We start from the raw sequence: 18,536 nt of genomic DNA on the forward strand, positions 1-18,536 counted from the left end.
GTTCACAACATCAGGAATGTGGTAAGGAAAAACAAAATGGAGATTTTAAATTATTTATTATAAAACATCGATATTTTACATTAATATTTATGACTGAATTTTTTTCATAAAAATTAGAGAGCTGTTAATTGACTATTATAAATAAATACCTTTTTTTTTAACAAATAAATAAGTTATGGAAATGAACCGATAAAAAATGAACACAGGAAGTAAGTATAAAAAATATTTAAACCGAAATAATTTTTTATTTCAAATTAAACTGATTAATTAAAATTTCTCACACAATTCAAACGTTATTGAAATATATAAAACTTGAATTTCTAAATAACTCCAACTCGAATTTTCAATTTCCATATTGATCTAACGAATTTTTTATATATAAACACAGGAAATTTACTTCGAAACACGTGGCAACATAGCGTATAACCTCACGATAATATTAAAGGTAAGATCACGAAGCGATTTTGTAACGGTTCGTTTTACGTGATTAAAGTTATTTTTTTTACAAAAATGTTGCACATATCTTGCAAATTTTACCAAAATTTAATTATTCTATTAAGAAATAAACGTTCATTACCGTAGTTACAAAATAACGGTACTTGCAAAGTTGCATTCACATCTCTATTATTCGATAAACCATGAAGTGGATCACGATGTTGCCAAGCTTTATATGATATAAGATTTGTGAGAAATTCTAATTATTTATATTTCGCTATATATTCAGAGCGTGGAGTTTACAAAAAAGCACTTATGCTCTGTATTTTTTTTTATTTTGAGCTACAATTAATTTTTTTATAATATAGAAAGACAACAGGCTTAAGTATAACGACGAATAAAAAAAATATTTTAACAGTCTTTTCTAGTGGCATTAACAACAACGTGTTCTCTTAATTCTAATATTTATATAAAAAAATTATTTTCAAAAAAAAAAACGGAAACTGGATTTGCGATTTTCGGGTGAAAAATGGAGAAAAATTTTGTTTTTAGCAAAAAAATTTTTTTAATATACACAATTTGAGATTAAAATAACAATTTTGTTTGTTTTTTTCTTAATATCGATTGAAATAATAACCACGTCAATTTTTTTAATAATTTAAACGTTTTGATACTTTTTCTAAAAAATATTAAAATTTTTAAAATTGATAAATTTAATTTTTTTTAACTTGCGAAAAAAAAATCATCCATAAATCATGCGATATTGAAAAAACATTCTATTTTGGAAATAAATTAGCACATAACCTCACAAATGTTCATTTCTCAAAATTCGAAAGCAGTTTTTCCAGTGATAATCAAAATGTTGAACGAACATCAAATATTCTTAATCTAATGTCTAATCGAAACTGATATGGTATAAAAGAATTTTTGTACTTACATTTACCATTTTTCACCCGATACAACATCAGATATGTTTCCGTTTCTTTTTCTTATTATCCAACAATGATGTAAGGCTACCATATTTACTCGAAGTTTCAGTTTCATTAGAAAAATCGAAACTACTACCCCTTACACCATGCGGTACCTTATTCTTAGTGGAAATGTAAAAATCATTGGAAGAAGTATTTATATCAAAACCTAAACTACTATCACCGCCTTCTGGCTTGGTTTCGAATGTGATGTTTGTTTTTTTATACTGTTCAGGTCATGCGACTTTATAGAAATTATTGAAGCTCAATCTGACGCTCAATAATCTCAAATTCATATTGACGCTCTTCGAAAGTAGTTCTAAGAAATTTTTCACTATCAAATCGTAAGTTTCCGATGATGTTTTTACCTAAAATCAAAAATATATAACCTCAAATTCGAAAGTTATTTATTAAAAAAAAATTACATTGTGTTATTCAACTAATCAATATTTTTATTTAACTTCCCAAGATATTTTTGAATTTCATATTTGATATGGAGTTTTGTTGTTAGAATATATTAAAACTAAAATTTGTTGATTCGAAATTGAATTTCATCGAAAATAAAAACTGATACTAACAAAATAGCTTAAGTAATCAAACGCACCCCTCTGTGGTATCAGTTAGATCGGAACAATAGACAAATCATTGAAAAAGAAGGTGGATAGAAAAAAAAAGTCATTTATTGGGGTAAAGGCAAAGACTTTCCGAAGCTCTGAGAAACTATAACCAGATCTGTTGAATGTAGCAACCTAAATAAAAACAGTCTACGACTACTAAGAGGAGTTACATCACGACACAATTGACAATTATTCTTTATCCACGTTTTCTAAAAGTGTGAGACATTACACCTATAGTGTATAAAATAGAAAATTAACATCCCTTATAGTTAAAGCCATCCCTTATTCTGAATTTTCAAAAAGGAACGGGATTAAAAGATAAGTTGTAAACTCTGGGTTTTCCAATATAGCAACAAGGAAGGGGGGCTTCATGCTTCATACATACAACTACTACTAATTTTAAATTTTAAAGAAATAATTGTAATTAAATATGTGAAGTAGAAATTATAGACTTACTTTTAGTTTATATTATGCGAAGAAAAATATTTCAAAAATACAACACTGTTTAATTTATATTTTTCGTAAAAAATGAATGTTAGGTTATATGTAACTATAAAATATTACATTATTTACATCAACGATGCTCATATCACAATACTAAATTCGACGTTTACTTATGAAATACGACTATGCACTAATAAACGATTATTTAAAAAAGTTGCACTAAACTGTAATTCAAAACAATTAAAATTATAAGTGTCATTTGAATGAAGGTTATTTGTGTCGGACGTTGTAACGTAACTAAACTGATTTTAAAGAACTTTTATTTTACCAGATATGCGCTGCCACGTCTTCATTTTTAATTAAAATAAATGGAAAATAAAATTTTTTTAACAATGTTTAACTTTAAATATAACTGACAAGTTATAATTAATAAACAATATGGCTGCAAAGATATTTTACATCGTTGTCACGTCGTAAATTTCGTTTGTAAATTGTCGGAATGAAATAATTAAGTTTACTATTACACTTAATTTGATTAATAAAAAACGGAAATAATAATTTGAAATACAATTATTTATAATAGAAGGATATTTAATTAATTATAAAATGAATAAAAAAAAACAAAAATAAGAAATTATTTTTCACCGATTTGTACTATGGACTAGAACGAATTTGGAAACACCGAAAATCGTTGTCACAGGTATACTAGGTATATACAAGTATATTAAATAATACTTTTTTCAATGTTTTTTTTTTCCTGATGATTTAATTTGATTTTAGGTTTCTTTTGATAAAAAATTAGTGGAAAATCAACGATTAAAGGTCTATAAAATGAAAAATTAAACGAAATTTAAAAAAATTAATACTAAAAAACTTAATGAAAAAAGATTGTGGAACTCACCTTGACTTTAGTTGTATTTAAAAAATGATGAAAAGTAGATCTGCGTAATTTATTCGCATTATCATCTTGGGTATTAGTACCGAAACCATCGCCGCCGTTGATTTTTTTCTGGTACTCGGTATAAGCTTCGTGTTCGCTCAAACATTCCCGATAAAGTGCTTCCTGATGACATTCCAACGTCATAACGAAATTGTAAATCGACACCAAATGAGAAAACAATTGCTAAAATCGATTAAAAAAGAAAAAACGTCAAATTTCTCTTGTTCGTTCATCACCGATAAACAATTTACCCTCGAATTTTCATCCAACAACACTCCCCTTTGTACAGAATTCAAAAATCCAGCGTGGGCCGTAATTATATCGTCCAAACTATCCGCTTTGTTGACTTGATGTTGCATCTCGGCCCAAGAACACTCCAACACTTCGAACAGAAAATAATACTGCGTCTGATGCAGGAAATGGATCATCTTACTGGTTAATATGTGTATCGAATGCATCACCGGTTTCAATTCTCTTATTTTTCGAAATAATTTTGCCATGCAAATCTGCTGTCGTCTCATATTGGCCAAAGCGTATTCGGTACGTTTGGCTTTCCACAAAGCGCCGAATAAACTCTGATAAGTCGGCATCGTGTGTTGAAAGATCGTACCGATCGGTCCGTCTACTATATACATCAAACTGAACACGTCCCAACCGGTATCGCCCGAAGAATGACTCATAAAACTGACGTTTAAACGTTTTAATGTATCTTCGTCTTCGTATTGGGCGTTCGTCACTCTTATAGCCGATTCTAATATGGCCGAAAGTGTGTGACCATAAATATGTTCCGCGTCTTTATTCAATTCCGGTCTAAAAATATACCAACCCTGTAGATTCGCCATTATTTCCATTAAACACAATGATTTCAAAGAAAAATGATTCACCCTGTATTAAACTCGATTTTAAATAGTAATTGAAATGCTAAAAGTACCCCCAATATATGTATATACTAAATACGATGCTCAACAATTAGAATTACCCCCGTAAATTGATTATTTTGACAAATTTATTTAGTCAAATTCGAACTTTCAAGTAAAAATGATACACACTGTATTCATATAATCCTTAAAGGAACATAAGAAGCTAAAAACACACCCTATACATATTTATAAACCCTATACGAAGTTTTACAATTGAAATTACCCCTGTAAATTCAATATTTACATAATTAATCAATTTGGATTCAAAATTTTGTTGCTTAACAGTAATTATTTAAACGAATAATACATTGATTTATTAAAGATGATACAAACTGTATTTCAGTGGTCCGTATGTGGCATAAGAAGCTTATTACATACGTAATAAGAAGCTTTATAATTGGAACTACCCCTGTAAACCCATTATTTAAACAAATAATTCATTTAAACTAAAAATTATGACTTCAAAAAAAGTTATATGTATATATAACTGTTAAACAATTCACAGTGTATCAAACTTGATTATAAATTCATTAGACACCCCAAACATACAGATAAACAATTTATTTAAACTAGAAATTTTGTTGATTTTCAACAAGTGCTTGAATAAATAAATAATTTTCGGTAGCAAAAATATTTAGAAAACACGATTATCGAAATAGTATAATTTGAGGTTAGAATACTCATTGCACTGATTTCATATTATAATTGATGTTAAACCGTAATTAAATAAATCGCAAATTAGAAATACCGTAAAAAGAACTCAATAAAATGATAAATTACAACAAATTAAGATAAATACTCACTCCAACAACTCCAATAAGTGCCTAATAAAATCACCTTGACCCAATAGCAAATACCTCCTAAGGGACTGCAAGTGTTCGTATAATTTATATTTATTTTTCAGCAAATCTAATACTCTTATGGAAGTTTCTTTATAAACGTTTTCTAAAGTAGCGTGAAATTCTATACTTTGTTCTGGCGCAAAAAGAGCCTCAGCTAAAAATCATATGCATCGTAAATAAATAAGAGACTGAAGCTTTGCGATGTTGCCAACTTTGGCATGGTTGTTGGGGTCTATCAAACAGGAAGTGTCGTGAATGATCACTACTCAGAAAACAAATATTTTAATAAATGTAAATAATGAAAATGGGTGCTGTACGGGTGAATCATGGCCGTAACAAAATTATCCTCAACTAATTTGGAAAAGAAATTTAGATTACGTAAATTGCGCCTATTTAAGTGGAGTCGTTTGGTAAGAGAAGCATTTTATTTAGGTTATGTTTAATACAACGCCATTTCCGAAAAGTTGTGTTAGGGCCGGTGACATTTTGATCAAGTTTCCATGTAATTTAGACGTTTTGCTTAGGTTAGATCAGAGGCAGGATAATTTTCTTCGCGTTAGGTCAAGTACAGACACATTTTCAGGGCCATTTTGATTGAGTTTTAATGATTTGGACGTTTTCGTTAGGTTAGATCAGTGGGAGAACCATCTTTTTAGGTTATGTTAAATACAAAGCCACTTTGGGGAAGTTATGTTAGGTTCGGTGCCATTTTGACTAAGTTTTAGACTTTTCGATTAGATTAGATCAGTAGCAGAACCGTTTTGTTTACGTTAAATCAAGTCAAAACACATTTGGGTTAGGTTAGTTTTAATTCAGAGCTATTTGGACTGAATTTTCATGGTTTAGATGTTTTCGTTAAAGTTAGATCAATGGCAGAACCATTTTTTTAGAATATGTTAAATATAAAGCCATTTTGGAAAAGTTATGTTAGGTTCGGTGCCATTTTGATCAAGTTTCCATGTATTTTAGACGTTTCCCTTAGGTTAGATCAGCGGCAGGATAATTTTCTTCACGTTAGGTCAAATACAGACACATTTTGGTTAGGTTAGTTCAAGGACAGAAACATTTTAGCTAAATTTATAAGTACAAAGCCATTTTAGTGAAGTTAGATTAAGTTAGGGACCATTTTCATAACGTTTTAAACGTTTTTGTTAGGTTAGGTCGGTGATAGAAGCATTTTATTTAGATTAGATTAAATATGAAGCCTTTTTGGGGAAGTTAGGTTAAGTTCGGGACCAGTTTCTATGTATTTTAGACGTTTCGCTTAGGTTAGATCTCTAGCAAAACCGTTTTGTTTAGGTTAGGTTAAGTCAAAACACATTTTGGTTAGATTAGCTTAGGTTCGGAGCTATTTTGATCAAGTTTCAATGTATTATAGAAGTTACGCATTAAAATGTTAGTACTGCAATGACGGTACTGATTCTGGAAGGTTGGATTAGGTTAGGTTATGTTAGAGATCGTTTGGAACGAGGAAAAACGCGGTAAAAATGTTTCCAATGTGTCAAATCTTCACAATATTAAAAAATAAATATACCATACATAAATTAAGTTACAAATATTTAAATAAATATTCACTTACCGGTACTATTTTTGAATAATTTGTGTAGAGATTCTCTACCGGGTAATTGGCCTCCGTCTCTACAAATTTGCCTTAAAAAATTGATACTTTTCCCTGTGGCAAGAATCTTTTTGGCTTGATTCATCGTTATAAAGGACGGTACCATTTGATACCTAACTTTATATTTGTCGTGCCACAATCGTTCAGCGGTTATGACATTTTTGGCTTCTACGAAGAATTCGTTGTATGGATCGTTTATTTCGCCGTCGAGAAGCCATCTCGAAAGCATCACGTAAAGCGGTTTGCAAACAGATTTGAGTACCGTTTCTGAAACCTACAGCAAAAAATATATTCATCAAAAACGTAAATAACGCCGACAATTCGATTAGTTTACCTCTCTGGCGCACTTGGAACCGTGTTGAAGAAAACCGTGTATGGCCGTTATCAATTCTCCGCCTTTTTTATCGCTACACTGTTCTGATATGTAAGCCAACCATTCGAACCTCGTATGCGGATCGTACATAACGTATAGAGCCCTTTTTAGGGTCATTTCCAAGTTTTCAGTGCCTTGCTTCGATATCTAACGGTAAAAAAATATTTTTGCTCACTAGGTTTTCATGTATAGATTAGATCAGTAGTATTTTGTTTACGTTAGATTAAGTCATAACACATTTTGGTCAAGTTAGTTCAAGGTCAGAGCCATTTTGGTCGGGTTTTCAAGCGTTTTAGACATTTGAATTGGTTAAATCAACTACCAAATCATTATATTTAAGTTGGGTTAAGTAAAGAGACAGCAAATTTTATTTATTAAATATACAGGGGATATTTGAAAAAAAAAATCGTACTTACACTGGCTTGTAACAAAGCGACGGTTTTATAATACTCTGACAATTCATCACTTAAAGTAGCTATCAAAGCTTGAGAGATGATACCTCTCTGTTTCTCGTTTTCTTCACAATACCTCTTCAATTGATTGTGAAGAAAACTCATACCAGTCAACCTTTCTAAAATCCCTTTTTGAAACGGAGTAAGGAGCTTACAAGCTTTCGGATCTATAGTGAAACCCAAACCACCAGGTTCCTTCCTAAGGAATTTCCCTTCAATACCTTGGAAGGAATATATAACGTCCAAAAGAAGGTCTTGTTCTGTTACCGTCGTTAAACCTAATAACAATTATTTGTAAAACAATGTAAATATCTAAAAATTTCAAAAAAATACTCACTTATGATTTTCGAAGAACCAGGTAAATCATTCCTAGACCAATATGAAGAAATTGTAGTGGTCTGAGAATGCGCCCTTGTAGCTGATAAACTACCAGAATGCCCTGAATGAGATCCACTACTACCTTTTTTCTTATCTTTACTTTCAAAAAAATTCCTTACACTATCTTGAGAATTAGATTGAGTTAAGCTAGTTTGAGATTTAAGTTTACCCAATTCTTTGGATACGCTACACCATGCCGGGACCCCATCTTTACTAGATTTAACAACCCCGTTTGATAATTGATATAAGAAACTTAATGAGGCACTTCTACGTTGTAATATTGTCTAAGAACAATAATTTTAATTAGAATACTATTAAAATAAATTTTGAAATGAAAAAGAACTTACTGATTCGCATAATTTTGAATATAAAATTTCAAATTTATCAAGCTTCTCTTTAGATTGGGAAGCTAGTTTTTGTCTTATTTGAGACACTGTATACGATTCTTCGTGTATATTATTCGTTTCGAATGTTGCTGGGACAGTTGATAGAAAACTAAATGCTACTTTACATAAATCCGAAGCTATTCCTGTAAATAACTCGAATGTTTAGTAACTGCATTTTGTCTGTAAGTAAGTTTTACCTTGGTTATTCTTTGACAAATTATTGCAAAGTTTTACTATCAAATCTGAAACACCGCTATTTTCTATACTTTCACTAACATCCATTTTAAAGAAATTAAAATCTAAATATTCATTAAAATTATGAATTTAATGATAAATGTTATGGTTTCAAACGTCAGTTTAAAATTGATCTTTACAGTGTCGCCAATATAAGTTATTAACAATTTAATTTTAAGAATAAAATAGAAAAATAAATGTATTATCTAAAAAGTGTTATCATAAATTCATTTATAAAGCTTTTCCAACACAAATTTCTAGATACGGCTTTCGATTAATCATAAAGAAAAAGAAAAGCGATAATTTTAAAATTTCAAATTTCATGCTGGTACGTCTGATTTTTAAGCACAGAAAAATGAGTTAGTAATACACCATAGATAAATTAAAATTGTTTTAATTATAAAAATGGTGCATGAAACTTATAAGAACTAAGTTATCATTATAGTTGCGCTTATTTAAAACTGTTTGGAAATTTAAATAATATTTAATTTATAATATCAAGAAAAAATTATTAAAATAAATATGATAACGAAAGTTGAATATAACACCTAATCGACCACAAATAAAGTTTGTAATATTTAAATTCAATTATAAATGAAGAAACGTTTATAATTCAAGAACAATAACAACGATATATCTATTAACATTTCCTCTATGCTTTCTAACTATCTATATAGTTACCTTAAGGGTGTGATCATATGTGAAGGATAGATATTTCAGAACGTACAAAGTATAATATAAGCATTGCATAAAGAATTTCTTTATACAATGATATAAGTACCCAATCAGAGCATTTTGAAATTTTATTCCCTCTGATAAATACTCACCATGTCGATATAAATGATCTTCTTTTCAATACCATAAAATGAACTTGTTTTTAATTTACGATAATATAGTAATTTAGAATGAAATAGCTATGATTGGCTATTCCGAAATTCCTTTTTCTCTATGTGACCGCACTATTATGATTTTGACAAATGACAGAATAGATATATGTATTTATAAATCGTAAAAGCTATTTGATGATTTTATATTCATGTAAATAAATATTATTGCTAATAAAATCTAGTCCTAAAATGGGTAAGTATTCAAGTGACTCAGAAAATGAAAAACGTACAAGTAAGAGCTCAAGCAAAACTAAAAGCAGACGTAGGTAAGAAAGAAAAAGTGCTTGTTGAGAAGCTAACATTAGCCTTAAATTCAAAATGCAGAGTTACTACTGTTCGTAGATCCTTATCTTCAGATTCGAGCAGTACTAAAAGTAGAAGAAAACGAAACGATAAAAAATCTAGCCGCAGATCGAGAAGTCGAAGCCGAGATAGATCAAGGGATAGGTATTCAAGGTCTAGGTAAGGAATATTTTTCGATTGCCAATAATTTACATGTGTCACCAGTGGCGTAGACTAGTAATAATATATTATTTAACTTAATATATTTTATACTTATTCAGACGTTCTAGAAGCAGCAGTAGTTCTATTTATAAATCCTCCAAATCGAGATCATATCGATCTAGCTCTAGGGATAGGCACAGTGAGCGATATCGTAGATCTAGAACTAGATCCAGAGATAGATACAGATCAAGAAGATCAAGATCTAAATCTTATATAAGAGAATACGTGAATAAACCCAGAAAGAGATCTACTTCGAGTTCCAGTTCTAGCAGTGGTGATAATATTAAAAGAGAATCTTCCAAACAGGTACCGAGAAAGAAAAAAGAAGAAAACTCATCAAAAGACAGTGTAGTTAAAGGTATTAAAAGTGAAAAAGCAAATTCACCGGATTGTGTTGTCATAGACAGTGAAGTTTTAGAAGAAATTAATGAAAACAGTTTCACCCCTAAACAGTTTACTTCGAACAAATCTAAGAAAGTTCCTGAAAATATTGTCATCGACTTGAAGAAAAATACCATCAAGGTACCTGAAGTTGAACAATTGGAACCCGACAGCATATTCCATCACAATGTAAGTTTGAAATTTATTGTTTTATATAAATTATATTAATCGGATCATTACATTTGTGTTACATTTATAAAGTTTCCACGCTTTTTTTAAGTTTGGCAACGTTCAAATGTGATTCAATACTCATACAAACAACGTTGCCAGACTTATAAATTAGCATCAATAGCATCATTTTATATTTCCTTAATTTCTGTACTACTTTTGAAAGTCTGACAACTTTGTTTATTTGAAAAGTATGAAATCACATTTGAACAATGCTGTTAAACTTTTGAATGTTTTTTACAGAAATTAAGGAAATGTAGAATGATTTAAGTACATATTTAATATTATTTTGATGTTATATTAAAATCTGTTATTGAAAATATGACAACGTTTAACGAAGTTGTAGGACTTTCTAAATCTTATAGACTACTTTCTAAACAAACATTTCCATACTACTTTCGAAAATCCGCCAATGTTGTTAAAATATGTGATTTAATACACATATAAGCAACGTTGCCAGATTTACTAGTTTATAATTTAATTTACATAGCATCATTTTACATTTTCTTAATAAGTATACTGCTTTAGAAAGTCCGACAATGTTGTTCAAATGATTCATACATGCAATATCTTCCTTTTGAATTTTTTTTTATAGGTTAACAAATAGTAAAATAATTTAAACAACCCTCGACCCCTTGTTTACTAATAAAATCGTAATTATCTTTTTATTGAAACGTTCCATTTGTCCTTGAAAATTTTTTCAGAGATTATTTTTACTTTTTTGATGTATTAACACATTTTAATGTGTTTATCAATTGATACTGCTTCACTTTTGTTGAAAATCTTTTGTTACAGTTTCATTTTAAATTCGAAATAATTCACAATGTGTTTCATCATTTGCTTATATGTTTAACAAATAAAAAATAAATATTGGCGATGGTCCATGATACACTTAATAGTTATTATTAACAATACTATTTGTATAGATTGATTTTTGGTATTTGCTAATCGAAAGTGAGTGAGAATAGATATTGAATTAAAGCTCAAAGGACAGGTAAAAAGTTTATTTTAAAAGCAATTTTTTGATTCCAAAGAAAAATATTTGAATTTTCAAAAGTTTGTGTTTTTTTAATTTATTGAAAAGTAAATTGCAATAGAACACAGTCTATATAATTGTTTATGTTCTATAAGAAATCTGGCAACATCGCTATAACTTTTTATAGCGTCCTAATATGTATGAGTGTTTTATACTAATTTATAGAATTTCAAAATATTTTTTGAATATTTGAAGTATTATTTCGTAATTTACAATTAAAATATATCATTAATGCTTTTCAAAAACTGATAACTTTTAGTTGCTTCAATCAAGTGATAAATACTAAAAGATGTATACAATAGGCGGCCACGGACGGAAAATTGTTTCATTTACAATTATTATAGGGTAAATGTAAAAAGAATTGGATTTCGTTTCTACTTCAACGTGTATGTAATAAAACGTGATTTTTATATAAAAAATTCTGCGAAAAAAACAGTTTAAAATGATTAATTTATTTATTTTTTCACTTTAAATCATGTTTAATTAGTTTTTGTTGAGATTAACTTCTATTGTGGTTCAATACATACTAAACGATGCAGACAGATACAGGTAATAGGTGGCCATGGACGGAAAAGTGTTTTTATTATTTCTCTCCATGAGTGTTAGTGTTTTTGTGTCATTTTAATTTAAATATTTATTAACATGGAAATATCTAGAATTTTGATTAAATTTTTTATCTTATTTAATATTAGGTATATCCCCTTGACGAAGTAACTTTTTTTGCAGTTATTTTTAAGTGAAGAGGCTCGAATGGAAAAGTGGGTTAGGGAATTGTATTCGTTTCGACAGAAAGCGCTACAGCAAGGAATGAAAAATGACTGCTAAAAAGAGAATGGCAAAATCCTATTACATATTTTTTTTATTTCTACCTATCATCCTGAGTGTAATATTTTTAGCGATTAAACAAAAAACAGTGTTAGAATTATGTGAGATAAACAAGTGTCCGTTTTGTTATGGGAAAACTATGTGTAGGGAAATAACGAAAAATAAAATTAGTTTGCAGTATAATCGCGTTTCGGATTTCGTTTATAACATATTCAGCGTTAAGAACGTTTATTTCGCCAAATATAAAAATAAACCGGTGGTTTTGAAAAAGTTGGCCCACAACAACGAACTCAACAAATTCGATAAGGATATCAAAGATAAAATTATCAATTACAAAGAGTTAAAAGACAATTTGAAATTTAAATTAACGGGTTCCGACGAAAAATTGACTTTTCCTCCGTTTCATATATGCGACAATGAAACTTTCGATATATTTTTCGATAAATTAAACGACACGAATATTAGAACTGTTTATACTATTTTGAGCATAAACGCAGAACCGATTTTACTGGAAATGTTTGATAAAAACAAACATTTTCCAGTACCGAAATTTTACGGCTCCTGCGGGAGACTTATAGTACAAGAAAATTTCGGAAAATCCGTAAATAACATAGAAAAATATTCCTGGTATAAACGAGCTTTAGTAGCTTATAGAATCCTACGAGGCGTACAAAATTTCACGGAAAATCACAACGAATTTCGACTTTATTTAACCGATATTTCTCCTGATAACGTCGTAATCGATGAAAATCTCGACGTTAGTATTATCGATATGGAAAACGCCATTTTGAAGAGAAAAACCGGAAAAACTGAAATCGTACATCATACCAATCACGATATTGACGAATACGCTTTCGATCCTAAGGCAATTTGCGAATCTGACATCAGCGATCACAACATTTACGCAGTTTGTAGAGTAAGTATCAAGCAATAAAAAATTTCTACGAAATTTATAATACGAAGCTTGACAACGGTGTAACTTTCACCGGTAATAAATATGAGCTGTCAACTATATACCACGTTGCCAAGCGTAACTCTACTTTTATCTCAATATTTTCTAGTTGTTGTTATCGAAGAACGCGATGTTTCCGATGATGGAAGGAGGACTATTACATAATCCCCCTAAAGAAATTATGAACAGATATTGGAGACTCTTCGAATCGATAGAATTATGCGTACGTTCTACTACTGACGATTTAAATAGATTCGATTTGAGTACGAAAATATTGAACAAACTTCACGGCATTTTGAGATACGCCAAAGCCAAACAATTAATTTAACAATGCCGAAATTTTTGTTTAATATTCACAAAAAACTTGTATAATCATTATTTACATTAATCATTTTGATTTTCCTTGTATAATATTCAATTCAAATCCTTTTCGAATATGGAAAAATAATGTCTTAGTAACATTTTGTGCTGAATAAATTTTTATTATAAAGTCTTTTTTATTTTCTTTAAATCCAATTAAGAAAAACAAAATATGGAAACGCTGTATTGTTTACTTAGTAATTATGTCAAGATTGTGTTTTAACCTGATCTTTAGTGACATATTTAAATAATCCAAAATAATTAATACCTGGCTTTTTCAAAATTTTTCTGATTAAAATCTAGTAACACTATATATAATCTTCATAATGTATATAAAAGATATTTTAAGAAACCTACAAACTATAATAACTTTTTATTGACAAGTTTAATCATACTTCAAAAATCTTCTTCTTATCTGTGTTGATGGGCTAAATCCTTAGAATTTTCAGTCAGGGTAAGTATATTCAAAAGATGATTACTATACAGTTTATAAAAAAGAAGCATGTTTTTCGACAACGTTGGCAAACATCTTTTTTATAAAATCTTTTACAGAACGACAATATCTTAAAGCATGGTACAGTAAATGTAAAGAAATTATTATTAATGAAATTTTGTCGTTTTACTTTATTTTTCTTAATAGATATCTACTCAGTAAATAAATCATTACGTATCTAATTTTATAAAAAAAATATGCTGTACGAATTGTGTTTTCTTCGCATTTCAAGAAAAAGGAAATCCTATTAACTAATTATAAGTCCTAATAACATTAGGAATCCTTAGGAAACTAGTATAAAATCATTTTTCATCCGATTTATCGAAGGATTCTTCAATTTACTGATCGTTTTTAAAGTGAAAAGCAAATATATTGTTGAAAACATGGTTTTTAATTTTCGTGTTTTTAAAAAACAATCACCAAATGGTAAACTCACAATGTATTTAGGCAAGAGGGACTTTGTGGATCATATATCAGGAGTTGAGCCTATAGGTACGTCCATATTTCCTTTTTTTACATAAAATTCACAAAAATCCATATTTAAATTAATATTATAGATACGATTTTTCTTCTTGTTCTCGTAAATTCACATACAACTAGATAGCCAAAAGTAGGCAACCAACATTACAATAGTTCATTATTCAAGGTAAACATCACACAAAATATTTTGAATATCGAATTTCTTTTCTCTTATTTATTTCGATAGATTTTCAAAATAATATTGCAAACCTCCGTTAAGTTTATACCTGTATCCAAGTTTGTTGATACAACGTGTTAACGTCGCGTTTTAATAACACCATATGACGTTAGAACCAAAGATTATATACATGAACTATGGTTAGAACTATGATTTACCACGAAACAGATTGATTAAATGCGTTACATATTAAAAAATGATTGGATAATAAACACAATATATATATTTTTTATTTTTCAATTAACTACTTGAATTATTATATTTCTTATTCCTACTATACATAACCTTAAAATTATAGAATTATTTAAAACGTACTTATATATAAAATTATTCGTTATTATGTATAAATAGTATAGACAGTAATATTTTTAATGTAACAATTCGATATTTCAATGGAATAATTTTGATTTGTTTACGTTTGAATACGTATTGAAATATATACAGGTAAAACCAACATCTTGAATGTATATCTATTATTTCGTTATAGATGTTCTTTTACCTGTTATTTTGTAGACGGGGTTATAGTGATAGATAACGAATACAAAGACCGTAAAATTTTCGGACAAATAATCTGCAGTTTTCGTTACGGTCGTGAAGAGGACGAAGTAATGGGTATGAATTTCCAAAAAGATTTATACTTAACGTCAGAACAAATATACCCACCTTCGGAAAAATCAGTCAATACCAAAATGCAAGAGCGATTAATAAATAAATTAGGTGAAAGTTGTTATCCATTTACTTTTACCTTACCACCAAGTGCGCCTGCGTCCATAACTTTGCAACCAGGTAAACATGAATATATTTCAATTTACTATTATTAGAAACTACTTGAATTTTATTAAAATCTATTACAAAATCATCTATATATACACGAGTATCATCAAAAATGTGAAAATTTCGTGTCAATCGCCTACTTGATTTCTATTTATATTTACAGAGCCATCTATGGAAAATTAATTTGTCTAAATTAAATGGATGACCTTCGGAATAAATAATTTATGTTTTGTTTTTAATTGTATTTTTAAGGATCTAACGACGAAGGACAACCTTGCGGTGTTCACTATTATGTAAAAATCTTCGTCGGAGAAAATGAAACAGACCGAACTCACAAAAGAGGAACGGTTACGATGGCTATAAGAAAAATACAATACGCTCCGTCTAAGCAAGGTAGGCAACCATGCACTGTCGTTCGTAAAGATTTTATGATGAGTCCTGGTGAACTCGAACTCGAAGTAACTTTGGACAAACAGGTAACAGAATAACAAAAAATTAAAATCGCATTTATTAAATTTTTACTATTTAGGTTATAATAGTCATTACATACAAATAAATAATATGTACTACGTTGCCAAATTTATTTTCATTTCAGATTGTTGTTATACAATTTGATTACGTATATTTTAGTTATATCATCATGGTGAAAAAGTGGCGGTGAATATTTGTATACGAAACAACAGCAACAAAGTGGTGAAAAAAATTAAAGCCATGGTACAACAGGGTGTCGATGTCGTTTTATTCCAGAATGGACAATATAGAACGTCAGTTGCTAGTATGGAAACTCAGTAAGAATTTTTATTGAAAAACAATAATTATTTGTTTATTTTTTTTTGTTTTTTAGGGAAGGGTGTCCTATTCAGCCCGGATCTACTTTACAAAAAGTGATCTATCTTCTTCCATTACTTTCTTCGAATAAAGATAGAAGAGGTATTGCTTTAGATGGGCAATTGAAGAAACAAGACAGTAATTTAGCCTCGACTACATTGTGAGTAAAATAAATAAGATTTTTTATTATTTTTTCTTTTCAACATACACACGCTATTATTATACTGCTTACCATCATCGTCAATGGATAATGAGACGAAAAATATTCGGAAACTGCTTTCCTGATACCTCTCGAATCAGAAGACATAACCACGTACCTAACTTTTTTTATCACAGAAACCAATAATAAATATTTTTTGGAATATTTTTAGCGAATCAAAATGTTATAATTTTGAAAATATTTTATGTTTCAGACTAGCGTCCCCTGATCAAAGAGATGCGTTTGGTATTATCGTATCATATGCCGTTAAAGTAAAACTTTATTTGGGTGCATTAGGAGGTGAATTGTCCGCTGAATTACCATTTGTTTTAATGCATCCAAAGGTATTATAACTTACAAAATAAATATTCAAAACGCACATTTTCTACTTATTTCACACTTGTATAGAAAAATTAGAAAGATACATACGTTTTAAATACATTTCAATATAATCAGTACACAATTACTATTAGTAAAATTCACTTTTCAAACAATATTTTTTTCACACAATAATTTTTAATAAAACACGAAATTTTTGGTTATGACAAACTGTACTACCTCATTGACGGCTAGCTACATACTAAGTTGCATCTTTGCTTTGACAAATGAAATAATGTAATCGGAACAATGTTGCCATATATTTTTTTAAATTTTCCTTGACTGAGTGGAAAAAACTTTCACAATTGCGGTTGAGCTAAGTACTCGGAATAACAAAATATTTTACGTAAAATGCTTCATACTCTAATTAAAATCAAAATAACGAGTTTTAATTTTGTAACACGACAATAGCGTTTCGTGTTTAGTTTTATGCAACTATTATTAATTAATTTTAGCAAAAAAATTAAAAGGTTAAATTATTGGAATATTTGTTCAATATATAATTTTATCTAAAAACCTTTCTTAGCGTAATTAACTGTAATGGTAAAATTAAAATATTTAATTTTGCATTAAGTTTTCTAATTCCGGCAACATTGGATTAGGCATGTTCGAATCTTAGATGGTCGTGGACGTAACATTTAGAATTATTTCGCGGGTAATTTAAAAACTATTTATCTTTATTATTTACAAATTATTTTTTCACTTGTGTGTTATTTTTTCATTTTTAGCCAAATGCAAAAGAGAAATTAATCCACGCAGATAGTCAAGCAGATGTGGAAACTTTCAAACAAGATACCATTGATCAAGATGGAGAAGACGAGAAAGATGATTGAATCACCCTGTATAAATACTTGATAATTACCATCTATATTTTATTTTAATTATCAAGTGTATGATATGAAAAATAATATTTTTGTCTGTGTAGATCGAATCTTTGTCATTTTGATTCTCTTTCAATAATTTGAAGGTTGTTGAAATATGTTTAAAATAAAAATATCAACATGAAATTATTTTTTTTTTCAATTCCTCGTTACAATGTTCGCAAGAACTAATACTTTCATTTGGGTGACAGAAATGAAAAAAATTAGTTTGAGAATTGACAAATCCAGTTGAAGGTCAAAAGAAAAATGTGTGGAGTTCCTTGTTCTGAATAATTGGTTACTTATTCGGACATACTCGAGTTTTGACGAACAATTTAAATAAGCACTGACAGGAAAACCTTGACTAAAGTCAGTGTTGCCAAAGTTCAATATATAATTGTAGGTTCAGAGAAAAATTTAACAAAAATTTCTCAATTGAAATCGATTAGTTTAATAAAACAAAAAAAACGCCATTTCCACTATTCAATTATATAAAATGAATTGTGCTTTTAGACTTAAAAAAGATA

At 29.0% G+C, this 18,536-nt stretch overlaps 3 protein-coding genes across 10 annotated transcripts; 2 read left to right on the forward strand and 1 right to left on the reverse strand.

Annotated features, from left to right (window-relative positions):
• Window positions 1-37: 37 nt before the first annotated feature.
• On the reverse strand, window positions 38-8,748 carry LOC130444399 (gamma-tubulin complex component 3 homolog). Its single transcript, XM_056779508.1, has 10 exons — window positions 8,571-8,748; window positions 8,335-8,516; window positions 7,947-8,271; window positions 7,574-7,887; window positions 7,119-7,304; window positions 6,746-7,058; window positions 5,128-5,320; window positions 3,656-4,214; window positions 3,366-3,587; window positions 38-1,771 (listed from the first exon to the last, which is right to left on the reverse strand). The coding sequence occupies exons 1-10, from the start codon at window positions 8,653-8,655 to the stop codon at window positions 1,640-1,642; spliced, it is 2,511 nt and encodes an 836-aa protein (XP_056635486.1). The 5' UTR covers window positions 8,656-8,748; the 3' UTR covers window positions 38-1,639.
• An 820-nt stretch (window positions 8,749-9,568) lies between these two features.
• Window positions 9,569-13,910, forward strand: LOC130444400 (serine/Arginine-related protein 53-like). 8 transcript variants are annotated; one of them, XM_056779516.1, is made up of 4 exons: window positions 9,569-9,760; window positions 9,837-9,956; window positions 10,058-10,568; window positions 12,370-13,910. In XM_056779516.1, the coding sequence occupies exons 1-4, from the start codon at window positions 9,684-9,686 to the stop codon at window positions 12,466-12,468; spliced, it is 807 nt and encodes a 268-aa protein (XP_056635494.1). In that variant the 5' UTR covers window positions 9,569-9,683; the 3' UTR covers window positions 12,469-13,910. The 8 variants fall into 8 exon arrangements, with proteins under 8 accessions (XP_056635494.1, XP_056635490.1, XP_056635495.1 ...); XM_056779517.1 differs by having other exon boundaries at window positions 9,590-9,760; window positions 10,067-10,568; XM_056779514.1 differs by having other exon boundaries at window positions 9,598-9,760; window positions 9,819-9,956.
• Window positions 13,911-14,580: 670 nt separating this feature from the next.
• LOC130444403 (arrestin homolog) lies at window positions 14,581-18,156 on the forward strand. The gene is made up of 7 exons (XM_056779523.1): window positions 14,581-14,765; window positions 15,484-15,756; window positions 15,997-16,220; window positions 16,375-16,532; window positions 16,589-16,732; window positions 16,986-17,115; window positions 17,878-18,156. The coding sequence occupies exons 1-7, from the start codon at window positions 14,657-14,659 to the stop codon at window positions 17,980-17,982; spliced, it is 1,143 nt and encodes a 380-aa protein (XP_056635501.1). The 5' UTR covers window positions 14,581-14,656; the 3' UTR covers window positions 17,983-18,156.
• The last annotated feature ends 380 nt before the right edge of the window (window positions 18,157-18,536 follow it).

This window comes from Diorhabda sublineata, chromosome 5 (genome assembly GCF_026230105.1).
Source record: "Diorhabda sublineata isolate icDioSubl1.1 chromosome 5, icDioSubl1.1, whole genome shotgun sequence".
Classification (NCBI taxonomy): domain Eukaryota; kingdom Metazoa; phylum Arthropoda; class Insecta; order Coleoptera; family Chrysomelidae; genus Diorhabda; species Diorhabda sublineata.